This window comes from Typha latifolia, chromosome 4 (assembly GCF_019914945.1).
Source record: "Typha latifolia isolate L0001 chromosome 4, TyphaL0001v2, whole genome shotgun sequence".
In the NCBI taxonomy this organism is placed as follows: Eukaryota; Viridiplantae; Streptophyta; class Magnoliopsida; order Poales; family Typhaceae; genus Typha; species Typha latifolia.
The window spans coordinates 3,631,046-3,646,765 of NC_133089.1; the positions used below are offsets into that span (position 1 = coordinate 3,631,046).

The following is a 15,720-nucleotide window of genomic DNA, read 5'->3' on the forward strand; positions in this document are numbered from 1 at the left end:
CATTCCAAATGTGTAGTGTTTTGGCAGATTAAACTCCATGATTTGCTTTTAGCTAAATCCCTTGCAGATGATAAAGATATGAAAGACAAAGCAAATAATAATCATTTAGCATCAATAACAGCAGTATGCCAAAAGGCAAATATTTCACTAATTCTAGACCAAAACATGTCTAGTAGAACTGTAAACAACAGCATATGGAATTCACGCGAAAAATTGACTATATATTGTATATTGAGATGAAGCAACAGAAAGATTATATTTATCATCAATGGTGGGAAAATGAAATTGAAAAGAGTAATGCAGCTGTTCCATTTTGTACACTTACATTGCAGCAGAAGTTAACAAATCCAATGAGAAAGAGCACATATACAATTCGAGGGGCATGGGTTACAATCTTTGTTTTGATGTACTAAATAGTTGGCTTCCGAGAATCACTGTTGTGGTGCCTTCACCCATGATTGTTGTCAAAGTCATTTCTTTCTCCCGTATCCGGTCAATTTCCATCTCCACGTAATTCATAGATGGACGCCGCTCGCTGAATGGGTTCACACACAAGACTATTAGCTGCAAGAGCTCCCTCATGCTTTCTGAAGTAAAACTACTTCCCATTTTTTGATCAACCAGGGTAGAGATATTACTTGATTCCTGAAAATTTTCTGCCTGCATATAAGAAGAGTGCAAGTTGAAAATTCAAAGTTATTTGAAGGAGATAAAGTACAACAGAGAATAGTATTACTCAGAAAAAGAGTAAGTTGATCTATAAATGAATGTGAATGCACAAAACTACAAGGAGTTTGGATAAACAGCTGAGAAAGCACTAGGTTGCTTCAAATTTGGTTGAAGACAGAACCTGGTAGAATATACTCTCAAGTGGCAGCAGATGAGGCCAGAAAGACAAATGATAATTTCACAAAGAGAATGGATGAGATTAAGGTAGGCACACACTTCATCATTTTGTGAAAATCAAGTATTAAAATCCTGACCACTTACCCAATGGATGACGCTTTGTTCAAATCTAGCTTCCCTTCCAGTTAGTAGCTCCAAAAGAAACACCCCAAAACTGTACACATCACTTTTTTCAGAAAATCTTCTAGACTCCACCACCCTGTACAAGCAATCAGAGAGAGCACAGACGTCATAAGGATATGGTTGTCATTTCATGTAATTGTAAGCTTGCCACCAAGTTGCCACTGGTGACAAGTGCGAATCATTCTACACAATGTACAGCCTCTCCTAAAATGCGGTAAGGCTGCATATAATCATTCCCTTTAGAGTCCTTGGAAGGAGCCTCATGAGCTGGATCATCCTTCTATCAAGTCTCTACTTCTACTTGATTGAATTACTAGATTCTACCAAGTTACAGTACTTCAAATTTCAAACAATTCTAGCTACTTATCTTCAGTTCAAGATCTAAGGGACCAGAGAAGTTTGCAATCCTAGGATCCAAATTTTCTGGGCCCCGAGTCTCGCCATTGTTGCTTATAAGTTTATTTTGATAATACAGTTGTAAGTTGTAACTGTGGATAAAACAAGCTAACTGATTTTTTGGTACATGACAGATAGTATTGACTGAGAGTCAGGACTGCAGATTATACGTCCTGCTGTAAATTTTCCTTTCTCTCTATTATAATTGACAGAATATGTAAAATCTTAAGTTGTTAAGAGATAGGAAATACTCAGGATCGAGAAAAGGATCATCTTTTGCCATTTGATAAGATGGATCATCCCCATCAATTCGATCAAGTAAGCCTCGTATTCCTGCATCTGCAACTTTTGGTATAAAATCTTCATCGACAAGTACATTTGATGTTTTGAAGTTCTTATGCACCAGAGGAGGATTCAAAGAATGCAGGTGCCTCAGACCTGAGCAACAGAAAGGACACAGGCATTCAGATTCCAGAGTCAAACTGCTTCAGGTTATCTCCAAGAAATTGAGTACAATATTGAAATCTAAAGACATGTAAGATAATAATTTCAACTAGATCGTTATATAAGGCCAAAGTTCATCTTGGCACATTATATTTTAATAAGTATAAGTCAACATGAGGATAACTGCCATGATCCATGATTTTCCAAACAATCACCTTTAGCTGTTCCATGGGCTATGGAAAGCCTGTGCTTGAATTCTAATTTTTGCATTGACACCTTACTAGCATCTGCATAAGAACAACCCAAGGAAATTGAGATATATATTTAATTGTTTCTCTAATAAATAATGATATGCTACAAGTGAAGAAAAATCACCACACAAGTGGGTGGAAACACTGCCATTTGGTATATACTCATAGATAAGCATCTGCAAGTCCTTTTCCTGGCAATACCCAAAGAGGCTCACAATATTGCGATGGCGAATAGATGACAGGTAATGGACCTACAAAGTAGAAACATTATATTTACACCAAATGTCTATCAGATAGGATAAAACAAAAAGGAGAAAACTTGCTATCAAAAATAATTCGAGCTTGTATAGAATTTATGCAGCAGTTTGGAAGCTTCCTTACATGCCAATCAAAAGGAAATAAGCTACTATAAGAAAGTCATCCAGGTCAAACAGAAGAAAAAACATTATGTGTCCAGTGGATTATGTTCTTTTTTTTCAACCTTAAATTTCAGTAAGATGTCAATAGTAGGCTAGACATTTTGCACATGATGAAGTAACATTAGCTTGTACAACTTGTCCATGCAAAATTGTTCATGTAATATGCGACCCATTTAATCATCTACAGCAGACCGTTTACTGCTGAAGCTAGTAGTACCTCTTGTATGAATTCTGGGCAGGGAGCAGATGATCTTCTTTTAATAGCTACAATCATATTTGGAAGCAAACCCTTGTACACTTCCCCAAATATCCCATTGCCAATAAGATTGATATTGCTGAAATTCCTTGTAGCCACATTTAGTTCCTGCAGAGTAAGACCTCGTGCTCCTTGCAGTTCTGAGGGTAAGAGGTCAAAAAAAGTTCAATATTTTATCCAACTGAAAGCCAAGACTACAGTACAAAATCTGGTATACTTCTCCAGAACAAATGCCAACATGCAGTCTGGAAAGACTACAGCAAAAGCAGGTACCTTGCAGAGAAAGATCTGATGAATTGGTCTCAGAAGTTTTTGAAGAACTCTTATAACTCAATAAGCAACACTTTACAAGACTAACCACTATCCCTACCAATGTCACGCCTCCTGCAGCACCTCCGAGAGCAGCTACAAGAGTCGTTGACATTTGGTACAGGATCTAACTGTCTTCTTGGCACCTGACTAGCATCTGCAAGAGTAGAACCGAATGAAGTTAAATTTATACCCAATTTAACACATACTTCCCCTGTTTCTATGTTTAAATAAGTAAACTACACAATAAGGAAAATCACAAATAAGGGGGTGGAAACAACGTATATACTAGTAGATAAGAATCTGAAGAGATAACTTCACTATTTATCACTAGTCCTCACTCTGAATTAGAAACAGAAAGCCGAGAAAACTTGCTACGATCTTTGTCCTTAAAATGAGCATATCAGAATCACAGTAGTATAATGAGCAATTCACATATCTTAACGAATTAAATATACTTCTTTTGTGAATGACACAAAGAAATGTTGGTTGAATAATGAAAGAAACAAAATATGCCAGATATAATCCCAAATCAGCAAATCTACCTACACCAAATCTACATATAATTGAAGGTAAAAGGATGAACGAATTTCTCTCCACTAAAACATGGCAGCGACCATCCTTGTTAATAGAAATTTGTCCTTATCATCACGAACATATGAGCCATGGTTTAAGATGAAAACAATAATAAGATCATCCATCTTATTTCTGGACATGCAAGTGTACCTTCGCCAATAGAGTCATCAAATTGATGGGCATCGAAACAAAACATTAGCATCACGCGACATGATATGCAGATATCGTATTCAAACTTTGACATCAAATTTGGTTGTCTAAAAGTAAAATAAATATGAAATACTACGCTTACATTATGCAAATGCAGCGACTTGCGATAGCCAGAACCAAAAGTCTTCATCCCAAGTCCGCCTCTGGAAACCCCCAAATATAAACCAATGAATCCCCTCGAAGAAAAAGAACCAAGATGAAGAAACCAATCGAGGATCCCCCCAAAAAATAACTACCCCGACAATAGTGCTACATGATCCAGTTCACGAAATCCAACATGAGTCCGTACCCAAGACGGCTGTTTGCTCAAACCCCACCGGCCTCTTGAGCTGTAAGAATCACCAATGTACTTTAACCCCTTCATACTTTATTCAACATTCCTGTTTCCAATCATCTCACAGGACCCAGATGCCGAAAGATAGCGACACGGCGCCAACCTAGTGTAATGAGTTGTTCCCCCTTCTCTTCCCTTCACTTCCCCACCAACACCACAGCAATCGAAATCAAATAAGTAAAAGAGGCTCTTTTCTGCATCAGAAGGCTCAGGGGACGACTACCCATCAAAGGAAAAGCCCAAGAGAAGAAGAACGCCAATGATGGAATGAGAGAATGTGGTGAACCTTGACGATAAACAATGGGTATTATACAATTGAGAGAGAGAAAGAAGGCAGGATAAAAGAGAAGGTTCAGGAATGATAGAAAAATGTGTCTTTTTATATGGGCTGTAAAGCAATCAGAAGGAGGTTGTCTGTTACTGCTGGTTGGATGGTTCTGCGGATAAATTTTTTTTCCCTCTCTTCCTCTTTCCCCTCTTATTCCTTCCGGCTACCATCCTTGGCATATAAAAAATTGAAGTGGTAGAAACGATAAAGAGAAAGATGGAGAAAATGGGGAGTTTTTTTTTCTTCTGAGAACAGAAATGAAGTGAGAGAAATAACGGCTAACTTTCTCTTTAATGAGTAGATTCTCTTTAATGGAAACTGTGTATAAGAATCGCCAATCTTTCCCTAGATTCTTCGTGAATTTGTTTTTAGGAAGTAACAAAGAATATGGTAAACTACGTAAAGATGTAAACTTTATTGGATAAGAATTTGGTCATCCATAAGATAAATAAGTGAATTGGTAGTAGGCTGCACAATGAGCAGTCACCTTATAGAAAATTCCCAACACCAATTAGACGGCCTATACATCATTGCACATCGCCAAATTATTCTAAAATAAATTGCTAGCGGCTTCTGTGTAAGATTTCATACAATTTAGTTACATGGCATGATCACATTGGTTGTTCTATAACTATTGTTAGACTTACAGGAATATTTGAATGGTTTGTGGAGGATCCACTGCTTATCCTAATGTTATCTATTATTATGAGCTCCAGCATATCCTCACAAAAATGCTGCCCTGTTAAAGATACAAAAAACTGGGGCTACTTAGTGGTTGACACTTTAGTTGATCTTTTCCTATTAATATTCTTATCTGCTACAAAGATCAATAGAGATTAATGGAGATTAAAGTAATTGGTTAGTTACCGACCAAAATGAATTACAATTGGTTGCATGTTTTATAGTACTTCTTTCATACGATAGAGGTAATTATTAATCAAGATATTACCAGTTCAATAGGTAATAATTATTTTTTTGATAATTATATTACCTTAATAATTTATTATGTAAAACACATATATATTTTTAACTATGAGTAATGTATATTTATCATAATAAGGATATTGACATCTTTTTATAATTAACTTGATGAAAGTTAATTAAATTTTATCTATTTGACTATTTTTTTATTATTTACATATATCTTTAGTTAGTTTAAAATTAATTTAAATTTAATTTAATAATATATAGAGAAGAGAATCATATTTAAATTGAAGTCTATCTCCGAAAAATCAAATTTAAATTATTTAATATTAAAAAATTATTTTTTATAATTAATGTATAATTATATCTATCACAATCATATCTAAAAGAGATAGATCTTAATGGAAAAAAAGAACGAGAGTGAGACTCACGTAATCAAATATTCTTGACTAATGTACTTTTTTTTATTTTACCTAATATGGTTTTAAAACCAAAAAACCGGTATATAATGTGAAAACGGGCTATTATAGTCATTATATTAAGATTATAAATTTTAGATGGGTATATATATATATATATATTGATAGATTATGAGTCTGATGGCTAATCATAGTTAGTTCTCTGTAATATATACTAATATATATTATGAGCTTAGGTTGCTATCGACTCTTTTTTTCTCACTCTCTCTCTCAGGATGACTAAGGCTAGCTTGTATGAATCATGCTAATGATAATGGCAGTCAATATCCTGTCACCATTACAACTCCATCCAGCTGCATAAATAACAACCATATCACTCTCGCAAATTACAAGTCGAAAGAAAAGGGGAGAGAGCTAGTAAGACATGATGATATCTCTTGTAGATCTGTCATCTAACTGTTCTAGATTTTTGAGTCAATTATTAATCTCTTTTAGTATCAAAGTCAATCTTATTATTATTTTTTTGGAAAGTGGGAGTGCGCAGTTCATGCATGGGCTTAAGTCCAGGGAACACATTAATACGATCCCTGTCATTCCTTGCCGTCGGAAATCTACTCAAGAGGAGGTTCTTGTCAACTTTGTAATCATCATTAAGAGCATGCCCATTAAGCTTAGATTGCTCCCCTTTCTACGATTAATAACAAATATCTTTGTTAGATTATAAATAAATTTATTTGAATTATAAGTTAGTTTACTCGGATCAAAATTAGATTATTGTGTATCGGATCATGAATAGATAGCGAGTAATAAATAGGTTAAACTTAAAATATGTTAAGAAATAATAAATATGAACTCGATCTTTTTAATAAATAAAATAAATGATTCGGATAAAAGATTATCACTTTTAACTTAACCACTGGGATGCAAAGTAATTCAGTTAAAAGGAGATCATAAAACAAACTGAGGCTTGCAAATAGACAAGAAAAAAGGACTGGAGTGGCAGAAACAGACCGCAGGTGGGTCTTTTTCGAAAATATTCTTGAGAGAGGTCCTTTTCAAACTTGGGCCCTGGCATGCCTATTGGCTATTGCAGTCAAAACTCCCGCGTACCAAAACGAACAGTCTAACACACACACACACACTAGAGACTAGAGTTCTCCTTCTTCCTCCTCTACTCTTCACCCCTTTTCTCACGGCTTCTTCATCCTTACGAAATCGTAGCTCTCCCATATCTAAGGTTAGGGTTTATCCTCTTCGCTTCCCTTCCCCTCTATAGATCGAAACAGAGACATGCCGAATCTTGGGTCGCGTTCCCTTCTCTTCTTCGCAATCTTGGTCTCTTCTCTTCTCCGGTCAGAGTCCTTTTGCCAGAGAGGATGCGATCTCGCTCTTGGATCCTACTACGTGTCTCCCAAGAAAGTACAAACCCTCAGCAACATCTCCGCTCTCTTCGGCCTAACGGCCGACGAGGTCCACCCGTACAACCCTAACATCACGAAGATGGGCAGCATCCCATCCGGCTCCCGCGTCACTGTCTACTTCCCCTGCGATTGCGTCGACGGCGAATACCTCGCCCACACCTTTCCTTACGTCTTCCAGCACGTCGACACTTACGACAAGGTCGCCGACAGCGTCTTCGCCGGACTCACCACCGGTCACTGGCTCGCCGAGGTCAATAGCTATCCTGAGCTCAACGTGCCCGATTGGGTGACGATTAATGTCACGGTGAATTGCTCGTGCGGGAATGGGGCTGTGTCAAGGGAGTACGGGTTGTTTGTGACGTATCCTCTTCGATCTGGGGATAATCTTTCGTCGGTGGCTGCGGAGTACGGGTTGTATTCGCAGAAGGAGTTGATTCAGGCGTACAATCCTGGTGTGGATTTCGGCGCGCGGAAGGGAATCGTGTTTATTCCTGCCAAAGATGAGTTCTTTAATCGGGGTGGTTTGGGGAGTTAGAAGATATATTTAATTTGGACTTTATGGCATAAAAGTAGTCATTTATATACTTTTGGATGATAACAGCGGTCCAATAACTGCATTTGTGTATTTCATTTCTGATGCATTCGGTTTCCCAATATATTATATTTCAACTTCTAGTTGTTTTAGTAACTTTGGTGCTTAAAAGTTTGCGTATTTTATTGCAGATCCAAATGGAAAATATCATTCTCTCCCGATGCTCCCATCGAGGTAAATTTTGGTTTATCACTTATTAGTTGCAACCAATTTATTTTCTTCTGGTCAATTCTCGCATGGGTAGATTTTTATCACCCTCTGCAGCACAGGTTGTATTCTTTGCTTTTCTGAGCTAATGATGCTTCTACATTAGAAATTATTCCAATCTACAGAGCAGGTATATTCTCCTGGAGTTCTTTAACATGAATGCAATCTGCTTGTCACTGTTTAATAGACACAGAAATGTTGGAGTCATTGCTGGAACTCTAGTAGCTGCAACAACTCTACTGGTTCTAGCCATCTGTTTCTATGTTTATATTTATAGGCCCAAGAAAAAGAAGAAGGCATCCTTTCTTCCATCAACATCTGATGACAGTTCCCTTCCACTCGGTAATGGTTATTCTCCAGTTTGATTCCATTAGCTTCTTTAGCAGTTACTTTTTCTATATGCTTTTTATCTATAGGAGGAAACTTTTTTCTTTTTCATGATCTAGAGATCTAAATTTTGTTGTGCATTCTATTGTTGTTCATAGAGCAGTTGCAAATAATATGAATAACAATCTATCTATTATTTAATTAGCCATCTCTCCTATGTAACTTTTAGAGGCATTGGCTGCCGGTTTGCCAGATATTCGTGGCAATCAACTAAGAGTCTAGAGCTCTGGTAGGTTTTGAATTCAATCCATCTAAACATTGGGGAACATCACCAACCTTTTTAAACTGGCAAAAACTTCTTTTAACAGCAGCAATTATGAATCCCTGTACTGGCCATAGTTAGAGTCCGTACTTAAATTTTAGTTTGGTTGCCACCTGTGTGTAAGAATCCATTCTATTGAAAGAACTGATGTACAACATAAATCAGTTTGAGTTGAATAAGAATGGAATGACATATGAAACTAGGTACTATACATTTAGGACATGGAAAGTATTTTTTCTTTGCTTCTTAATCTGTTCTCTGCTGCTGTGGCACAGTTCATGTAGGGGGATGTATATTTGTTATCTCTTCCTTGTTTTATGTAGGTAACATAGCAGCCTCAGATAGAATTCCGGTGCCAACTCCTCAAGGTGGCAATTCTTCCCCTCTTATAGGTGTTGCAGATGATAAATCAGTAGAATTCTCCTATGAGGAACTCCGTAGTGCTACAAATGACTTCAGCATGTCTAATAAGATTGGACAAGGTGGTTTTGGATCTGTTTATTATGCAGTGCTCAGAGGAGAGGTTGGTTGGGCCATTTTTTAGTGATACTAAGAAAGTTGAGATGCAATTTCTAGTGGTTATGTGATTACTTATGAAGACCATTTTCAAAGCATTTGTCATAGGTATAATGCTTTGCTTTGTTTATTCCATGATTTAGCTTAACCAGATATGGAATTGAATGGCTTGAAGGTAACAAACATTTAGATCATAAATGCATGTCTTTGAACATCTGTCTTAGTGATGTGAGCTAAGTTTCTCACTCGTTTAGTATGTTTTTTTTTTTTTCATTTGATGTGCTTAAAGATTTTTTCTTATATATGATGGTACACTCAAGAAACTGTTCTTCAATTTTTGAACACTATATCACATGAATATCAGTCATATACAATTCAGAATGTCATATTGAGTAAGTATATAAGAAACAAATTGGGGAATCGCTAAAGAACACTGAAGTTGTTGGTACGAGAGCCTTTTATTTTCATATCTCATATACTATTATATGGATCTAATTTTGAAAAGAAATATTTGAATTTGTTAGAATATAAAATATAAAAACTATCATTCTTTAGTAGCTTAATCTTTTAAAGCAAATTGTAAGTTAACATGGTATCAGAGTAGAGATAGCAGAAGGGTGACATTAAAATTTTCTATGTAACCTAAAAAGTTTAGGGGGTCTTCGTGAAAACCTGGTATAGAGGGGGTGTCAGCATAATTAACTCTATCTCATGTACTATTATATGGATCTAATTTTGAAAAGAAATATTTAAATTTGTTAGAATATAAAATATAAATCATTCTTTAGTAGCTTAAGCTTTTAGAGAAGATTATAAGTTAACATGGTATCAAAGTAGAGATAGCAGATTTTGAATTCTGTCAAGCTTATCAGTCATTTAAAATATAAAATTTTCACCAATTTAAGTCAAGCACACTTTTTTGACCTATCAAAATATCTTAGCTTAGAAGTAAGAAGTCTTGTTAGAATATAAAATATAAAATTTACCATTTTCTAATAACTTAAGCTTTTAGAATAAATGGTGAGTTAATGGAAACCATATCCAGATGAGTCTACCCTTGGATGTATTTGGATCCAAATTCAGATGAGCCAATTAAAATTATGTCTATGTCGGCCTAAACTGGGAAAGGAAATCTGGTTCAGCAGATAGGTCCTGATCCATTTTCATCCCTAGGAGAGTCATATTTGTTGTGCTACTATTGGTATATCATATGCGCTTAATAGCACATTAATCCATGCATTACTTTTTGTTTCTTTTCATAATTCTGTCATTAAACAAGAAATATCCTTTGTGTCATTTATTTTCCTGTTACTAATAAAAGTGAATAGTTGACAGGTAAAATTTAAATGTTGATTGATACAAAGAATATGTAAACTCTGTAATCTTTATGTTGATGGACAGTGTATTGGCTCATAAAATCTGTTCTTTCTCTTCAGCGAATCATAACATGTAAATTCATCATTGCTGATGGTAATTTTATGGCATTAATAGTGTTGACTTTAGCTGATCAGCTTTCAGGCTTAATTGGGTTCATCTTATAATATTCCATTTATCCAAATTCTCTCAGTTAATTGTATATGATAATGATTTTTAAGATAACTCTCTGTTTGAGTTTTGACTCTTGTCCTGCAGAAAACTGCTGTCAAGAAAATGGATATGGATGCATCTAAAGAATTTATTGCTGAAGTAAAAGTTCTATCACATGTTCATCACTTGAATCTAGTGAGATGGCTTCTCCTTTTGTTTAGATTTCAGTTATTGTCTGAATACATTTACTATATCTGACGGATTAACTGTCAACTGACTGTCTGTCTATTCAGAAGTTTCTGACTTTCCGTTGACTTTCCATATGGTAACATCATTATAGTAAATTTCCACATCAGATGTACTCTTTTCACAAGTCTTGGAGGTGTGATGATTATTTCTGAATATCGTGCATTCGTGCTAGTTGATTCTTCAACGACCATGGCTATTATAAGTTTAGAATCAAAACCAAGTAAATATGAAAATTCATATTCAGTTCGTTTTTTGGAGAAATGAATAATCATATTCAAGTTAATGTGTTAAGGTACTCCTTTTTTCTTTTCTGTTTTTGTTGCTTCTCCTTTTACCCAAAAGAACTAAGACAGTTTCTACTGCAAGTCTGTAATCCTCTCTTGCTATTTTCACCATTAAATAAAATTGTTGTATGTCTAATAAAATTTAGTACTATCTTTTATTTGTATGCTACTTGTTCATCATCATGTCAAGAGGGTGCGGTGTGCAATCAAGGGCGCAAAGCTAGGTATGGGAAATATATAATCTTTGAGGCGGATGATCATAAAATGCATTAGTAATTGTCTAACCATCAAGGTGTGGAACTTGATTATTTTCAACTCTTTGTCTAGACTTCTAAACAGTTGAGCATTATCTGTACAAGTTAAGTGAAGCTTTTGAGGACCATTCATGTTCTGCCTGATTTGATAATATGAAGTACATTTAAATCATGGAGGGCAAATATGAGTAGGCGAGTATCTCAATATACAGAGTTTATGTGTGAACATTAGTATCTGGATATTTTTTATCTTGTTTTATGCTCATTATGTAGATAAATACAATGACTGCATTAGGTAGCCTGTCAGCCTGAATAGGAGGACTAGTCTTATGAATATCTCTAGTATGTCATTCTTAAATCTTTGTGCAGGTTCGCTTAGTAGGATACTGCATTGAAGGTTCCTTGTTCCTTGTCTACGAATACATTGAGAATGGGAACTTAGGCCAACATTTGCATGGGTCAGGTAAGGTCCCTGGTTCATAGGAGTGCCAAATTTTACAAGGAGATGTCTTTATGCATTTCTTTAGATGATTGATGTTATCTTATATATCTGCTTGTAGTTCGGGATCCTCTGTCATGGGCTGCTAGATTGCAAATTGCTCTTGATTCGGCAAGAGGTCTTGAGTATATTCACGAACATATTGTTCCATTATATGTACATTGTGATATCAAATCAGCAAACATCCTAATAGATAAAAAATTTCGGGGAAAGGTTGTCATCAGTTCTCTGACTAGGGAAACTTAGTTGAGGTGCTTCTGGACTTCGAATAATAATGTGTAACTACTTTGCAGGTTGCAGATTTTGGATTGACAAAACTTACTGAGGCTGGAAAGACAAATTCGTCAACAAGAGTGGTTGGCACATTTGGTTACATACCGGCAGAGTAAGAAGTGCAATAGTCTCTCTCTCCCTCTCCATCTCTGTGTGTTTGTCTATATGATACCATCCTCCTTGAGTTACTAGCAATCTTGTGTTTATTTCTTTCACCAGCGTTGGTGGTCCAGTGAAGTCCTCCCTAGGCAAACATATCAGAATCCTAGGCTGTACCATTCTCTAGAAAGAGTATTTTTAAAAAGCTAATGGAGGAATGATGATGTTCCTTTTTCTCTCTTTTCATATTAGCACACAAGGTGAAAGTTATAATATATTGTCATTGTCAGCTATTCAGTTTGGTTCATGATCGGATAATAAATCAGTACACTGTAGTGTAGAAGAGTTGGTTGATCTCCAGATGCAACTTACATCTCAGGAATATTTTCTTGCTATATGACTGTAGAAAAAAAATCAAATGCTAAAGAGGTTTGGGAAGTAACTTCCATCTCATTTTGGAAGTTTGTTATAAAGGCTCATTTATTACTAAAACTAGAGTTGTACAAAGTTTCCTAACTTGAAATGAAAGTGCTGGGGAGTAAATTGAGATGGTATGGATTTGTATAGAGAAGATTTAGAGCCCGGTAAAGGAAAATAAGATAGTGCAAAAAATTCTAGAGTTAGGAGTCAAGACCTGATCTACAGAGTATATTGGTATAACTTAGGAACTCAAAGCTTCTTGGGACATACTAAACAAGAAACTTTCCTTGGTTGACATAGTCTTAAAATCCAACCAAGTACTTTGAAAGATATTTAATGTGATGGTTGTTTTTTCTTATATGTGCCTCTTTTTCATTTTCAATTTGCTCGCATTTTTTTTTTCCAGAGGCCCAAATAATTTACTAAATATTTCACCTCCAATCAATGTTTCTCTCCAAGATATCATTTTCCTAACACTTATTGGTTGTCCATTGTCTAGTTGAGTAACAGGGCTTTTTAAGTCAGCTTTGCACCCCAAACCATGAGATTTTTTCCTTTATACATGATATAATAGGTCATTTATGTGGTCCATATCACAGTTATGCTTCTTTATACATAATTTTATATTTACTAAGCTCAAAGATGTACAAGACAGAAAACAGAAAGGTTAACCAACACTCACAGCCAGCGAAAGAGCTGCAGCTTAATGGAGTCAAGTAGTACTAAAGATATATTTTTCTTAGAGATTGCTGCATAAAATGGTGCAATCTTGACTGCTTACAGGTTTACAACTTTAAAATTTCCCTTTCAGATATGTTCTATTCGGTGATGTTTCTCCTAAGGTGGATGTCTACGCTTTTGGTGTTGTCCTCTATGAGCTTATTTCAGCGAAAGAAGCTATTGTGATGACAAATGAATCTGCCACATATCCGAAGGGGTTGGCTGCTCTGGTATTTCTTTCTTTCGAACTCACAGTAGGCTCCTTTTAATATTCTATAACGCTTGTAACTCAAAGATCTGTTGTTTATAAGACTTGTTTATTTTGATTATGTAGTTTAACTGAAGGATCAACTAGGTTGCTTGTACTCTGGATTGTATTCTCATCCTACCAATTGTTGCAGCCAAAAGTTAGTGACAGATTCATCTCAAAATCCGTAGCATGGGACATGATCACTAACCTTACGGTGTCTAGAAACCAAAGAACCAATGTTTTAGAGGATAGAACTCTTCAATCAGCAAGAAGCTTTGAAGTGATTTACTTAATGAGAAGATAAATATACTTATTTGATCTATGCCGTGAAGCATCCTCTTGGACTTGTCCTTTCTACATCTTTAAAATCAATGTCAATCCCTTGAATCTTCTAAGCAATCACTTTTTGGATCAAATCAAGGTTTTAGGTCTATTATGCAGTCCAATCTTATTTGAATGGATAAGCTTCAGCCACATCATTTGATTTTGATGTATAAGAAAGACAGTAGAACACATGAGATTTGGTTTTGAGATATCTATCATGCTTATACTCATAAGCTGTTGAATGATATAACATGATGCTAGCTCATGCTTCTCTCTTCTCCTGCCCCCCTTTGTAAGCGCTGTCCACTCGCATGACTATATCGTGTGAATGCACGCCTAATGCACTCACAACTTTACAGCTCTATATATAAGTGCATTTGTTGCGCATTGACTTTTTTTCCGTCTCCTGTACACTGCAGTTTGAGGATGTTCTTAACAAGAAGCATCCTGAGGAGGATCTCCGGAAACTAGTTGATCCTAGGCTTGGTGATGACTACCGAATCGACTCAATCCTTCAGGTCAGAAATGCAAGTTCCCCGAGTAAGAACTAGTTTATGATTTATGAAGCTCATTCAGCTGAATTATGTTATTTTTTCCCTTCGTTTTTCTGCATCAGATGGCGCAACTCGCCAGAGCATGCACACAAGACAATCCCAAGCAGAGACCAGCCATGAAACATATTGTAGTTGCTCTGACGTTGCTGTCTTCCAGTAGTGAACGCTGGAACATGAACTCTTTCCTTGAAAACCAAGGTCTGATCAACCTCATGTCTGAGAGATAGCTTGTTCTCCTGCTGTCTCCGTGGTAGCTGTATATGCATATAGAATTTTAAGTGACATATTTCATTAACAAGTCAACCAAGAGAAGCTCGAGTCCCCTCTACATATTCTCTTTGATGAAGTTATTAGTCAATAAGAGGCTCCTCTACATGGATGTATGTATGCTCTGTAATATATATAGGATATATAGTTGTATACTGCTCATTGTAACATTTATGTTTCCAGTTGTAAGACCAGAATCAAGCTTGGGCTCTCAACTATGAAAACCTCTGTATGCAACTCTTATTCGGGATTTGGTTTGAGAAGATGATAAATAGGCTATTTATAAGAAGCAGATATGATAATAATAATATTTCTGAGGGTTAGTACTATATGTATTGGTAGTTGTAGAATGTAATTTGGAGACGTTTTATGGTAATTATTGTTAATATTTAATTAGTTGATCCAAAAACTTAAAAATTATTAAGGTAATGGATATGTAACATATCATGCCTTTAAATTATCTATTATATCAAATACAATGATTACGATTTTTTTTTTGTTATAACAAGGACCATATCTCATGTCTTTCATCATCTCAAAATCAACTCGTATATGTTCTGGCTACTCACATTAATTTTTTTATAAAAATTTTGGTAATAATAAGATTGAGTTTTTTTAAATTAAGTATGCCTATTCTCTATGCTAACTATAATGTGTTTATAAGTTATATAAAATGTGTGTATAAAAATCTCAATCTAACTATTATCAAAATAAAGGGCT

General features: G+C 35.6%; 2 protein-coding genes across 4 annotated transcripts; one reads left to right on the forward strand and one right to left on the reverse strand.

Annotated features, from left to right (window-relative positions):
• Window positions 1-237: 237 nt before the first annotated feature.
• LOC140785636 (probable serine/threonine-protein kinase PBL21) lies at window positions 238-4,503 on the reverse strand. The gene is made up of 8 exons (XM_073133580.1): window positions 3,973-4,503; window positions 3,069-3,261; window positions 2,757-2,935; window positions 2,245-2,371; window positions 2,085-2,156; window positions 1,677-1,863; window positions 991-1,105; window positions 238-660 (listed from the first exon to the last, which is right to left on the reverse strand). The coding sequence occupies exons 2-8, from the start codon at window positions 3,217-3,219 to the stop codon at window positions 388-390; spliced, it is 1,104 nt and encodes a 367-aa protein (XP_072989681.1). The 5' UTR covers window positions 3,220-3,261; window positions 3,973-4,503; the 3' UTR covers window positions 238-387.
• A 2,507-nt stretch (window positions 4,504-7,010) lies between these two features.
• Window positions 7,011-15,289, forward strand: LOC140786945 (chitin elicitor receptor kinase 1-like). 3 transcript variants are annotated; one of them, XM_073135667.1, is made up of 11 exons: window positions 7,011-7,814; window positions 8,038-8,082; window positions 8,303-8,457; window positions 9,088-9,287; window positions 10,913-11,002; window positions 11,964-12,057; window positions 12,155-12,306; window positions 12,387-12,478; window positions 13,697-13,835; window positions 14,599-14,697; window positions 14,796-15,289. In XM_073135667.1, the coding sequence occupies exons 1-11, from the start codon at window positions 7,186-7,188 to the stop codon at window positions 14,958-14,960; spliced, it is 1,860 nt and encodes a 619-aa protein (XP_072991768.1). In that variant the 5' UTR covers window positions 7,011-7,185; the 3' UTR covers window positions 14,961-15,289. The 3 variants fall into 3 exon arrangements, with proteins under 3 accessions (XP_072991768.1, XP_072991770.1, XP_072991771.1); XM_073135669.1 differs by having other exon boundaries at window positions 10,913-10,966; XM_073135670.1 differs by having other exon boundaries at window positions 8,393-8,457.
• Window positions 15,290-15,720: the final 431 nt, after the last annotated feature.

What these genes read in the sequence shown, in the direction of transcription:
- LOC140785636 (XM_073133580.1), bottom strand. Translation starts at nt 3,219, where the DNA reads ATGTCAACGACTCTTGTAGCTGCTCTCGGAGGTGCTGCAGGAGGCGTG. An exon ending in TGTTTCCACCCACTTGTGTG is followed by an intron (nt 2,157 to 2,244) that starts GTGATTTTTCTT and finishes GTTCTTATGCAG; the next exon opens with ATGCTAGTAAGGTGTCAATG. An exon ending in AACAAAGCGTCATCCATTGG is followed by an intron (nt 661 to 990) that starts GTAAGTGGTCAG and finishes TCTTATATGCAG; the next exon opens with GCAGAAAATTTTCAGGAATC.
- LOC140786945 (XM_073135667.1), top strand. Translation starts at nt 7,186, where the DNA reads ATGCCGAATCTTGGGTCGCGTTCCCTTCTCTTCTTCGCAATCTTGGTC. An exon ending in TGACAGTTCCCTTCCACTCG is followed by an intron (nt 8,458 to 9,087) that starts GTAATGGTTATT and finishes TGTTTTATGTAG; the next exon opens with GTAACATAGCAGCCTCAGAT. An exon ending in ATGCAGTGCTCAGAGGAGAG is followed by an intron (nt 9,288 to 10,912) that starts GTTGGTTGGGCC and finishes CTTGTCCTGCAG; the next exon opens with AAAACTGCTGTCAAGAAAAT.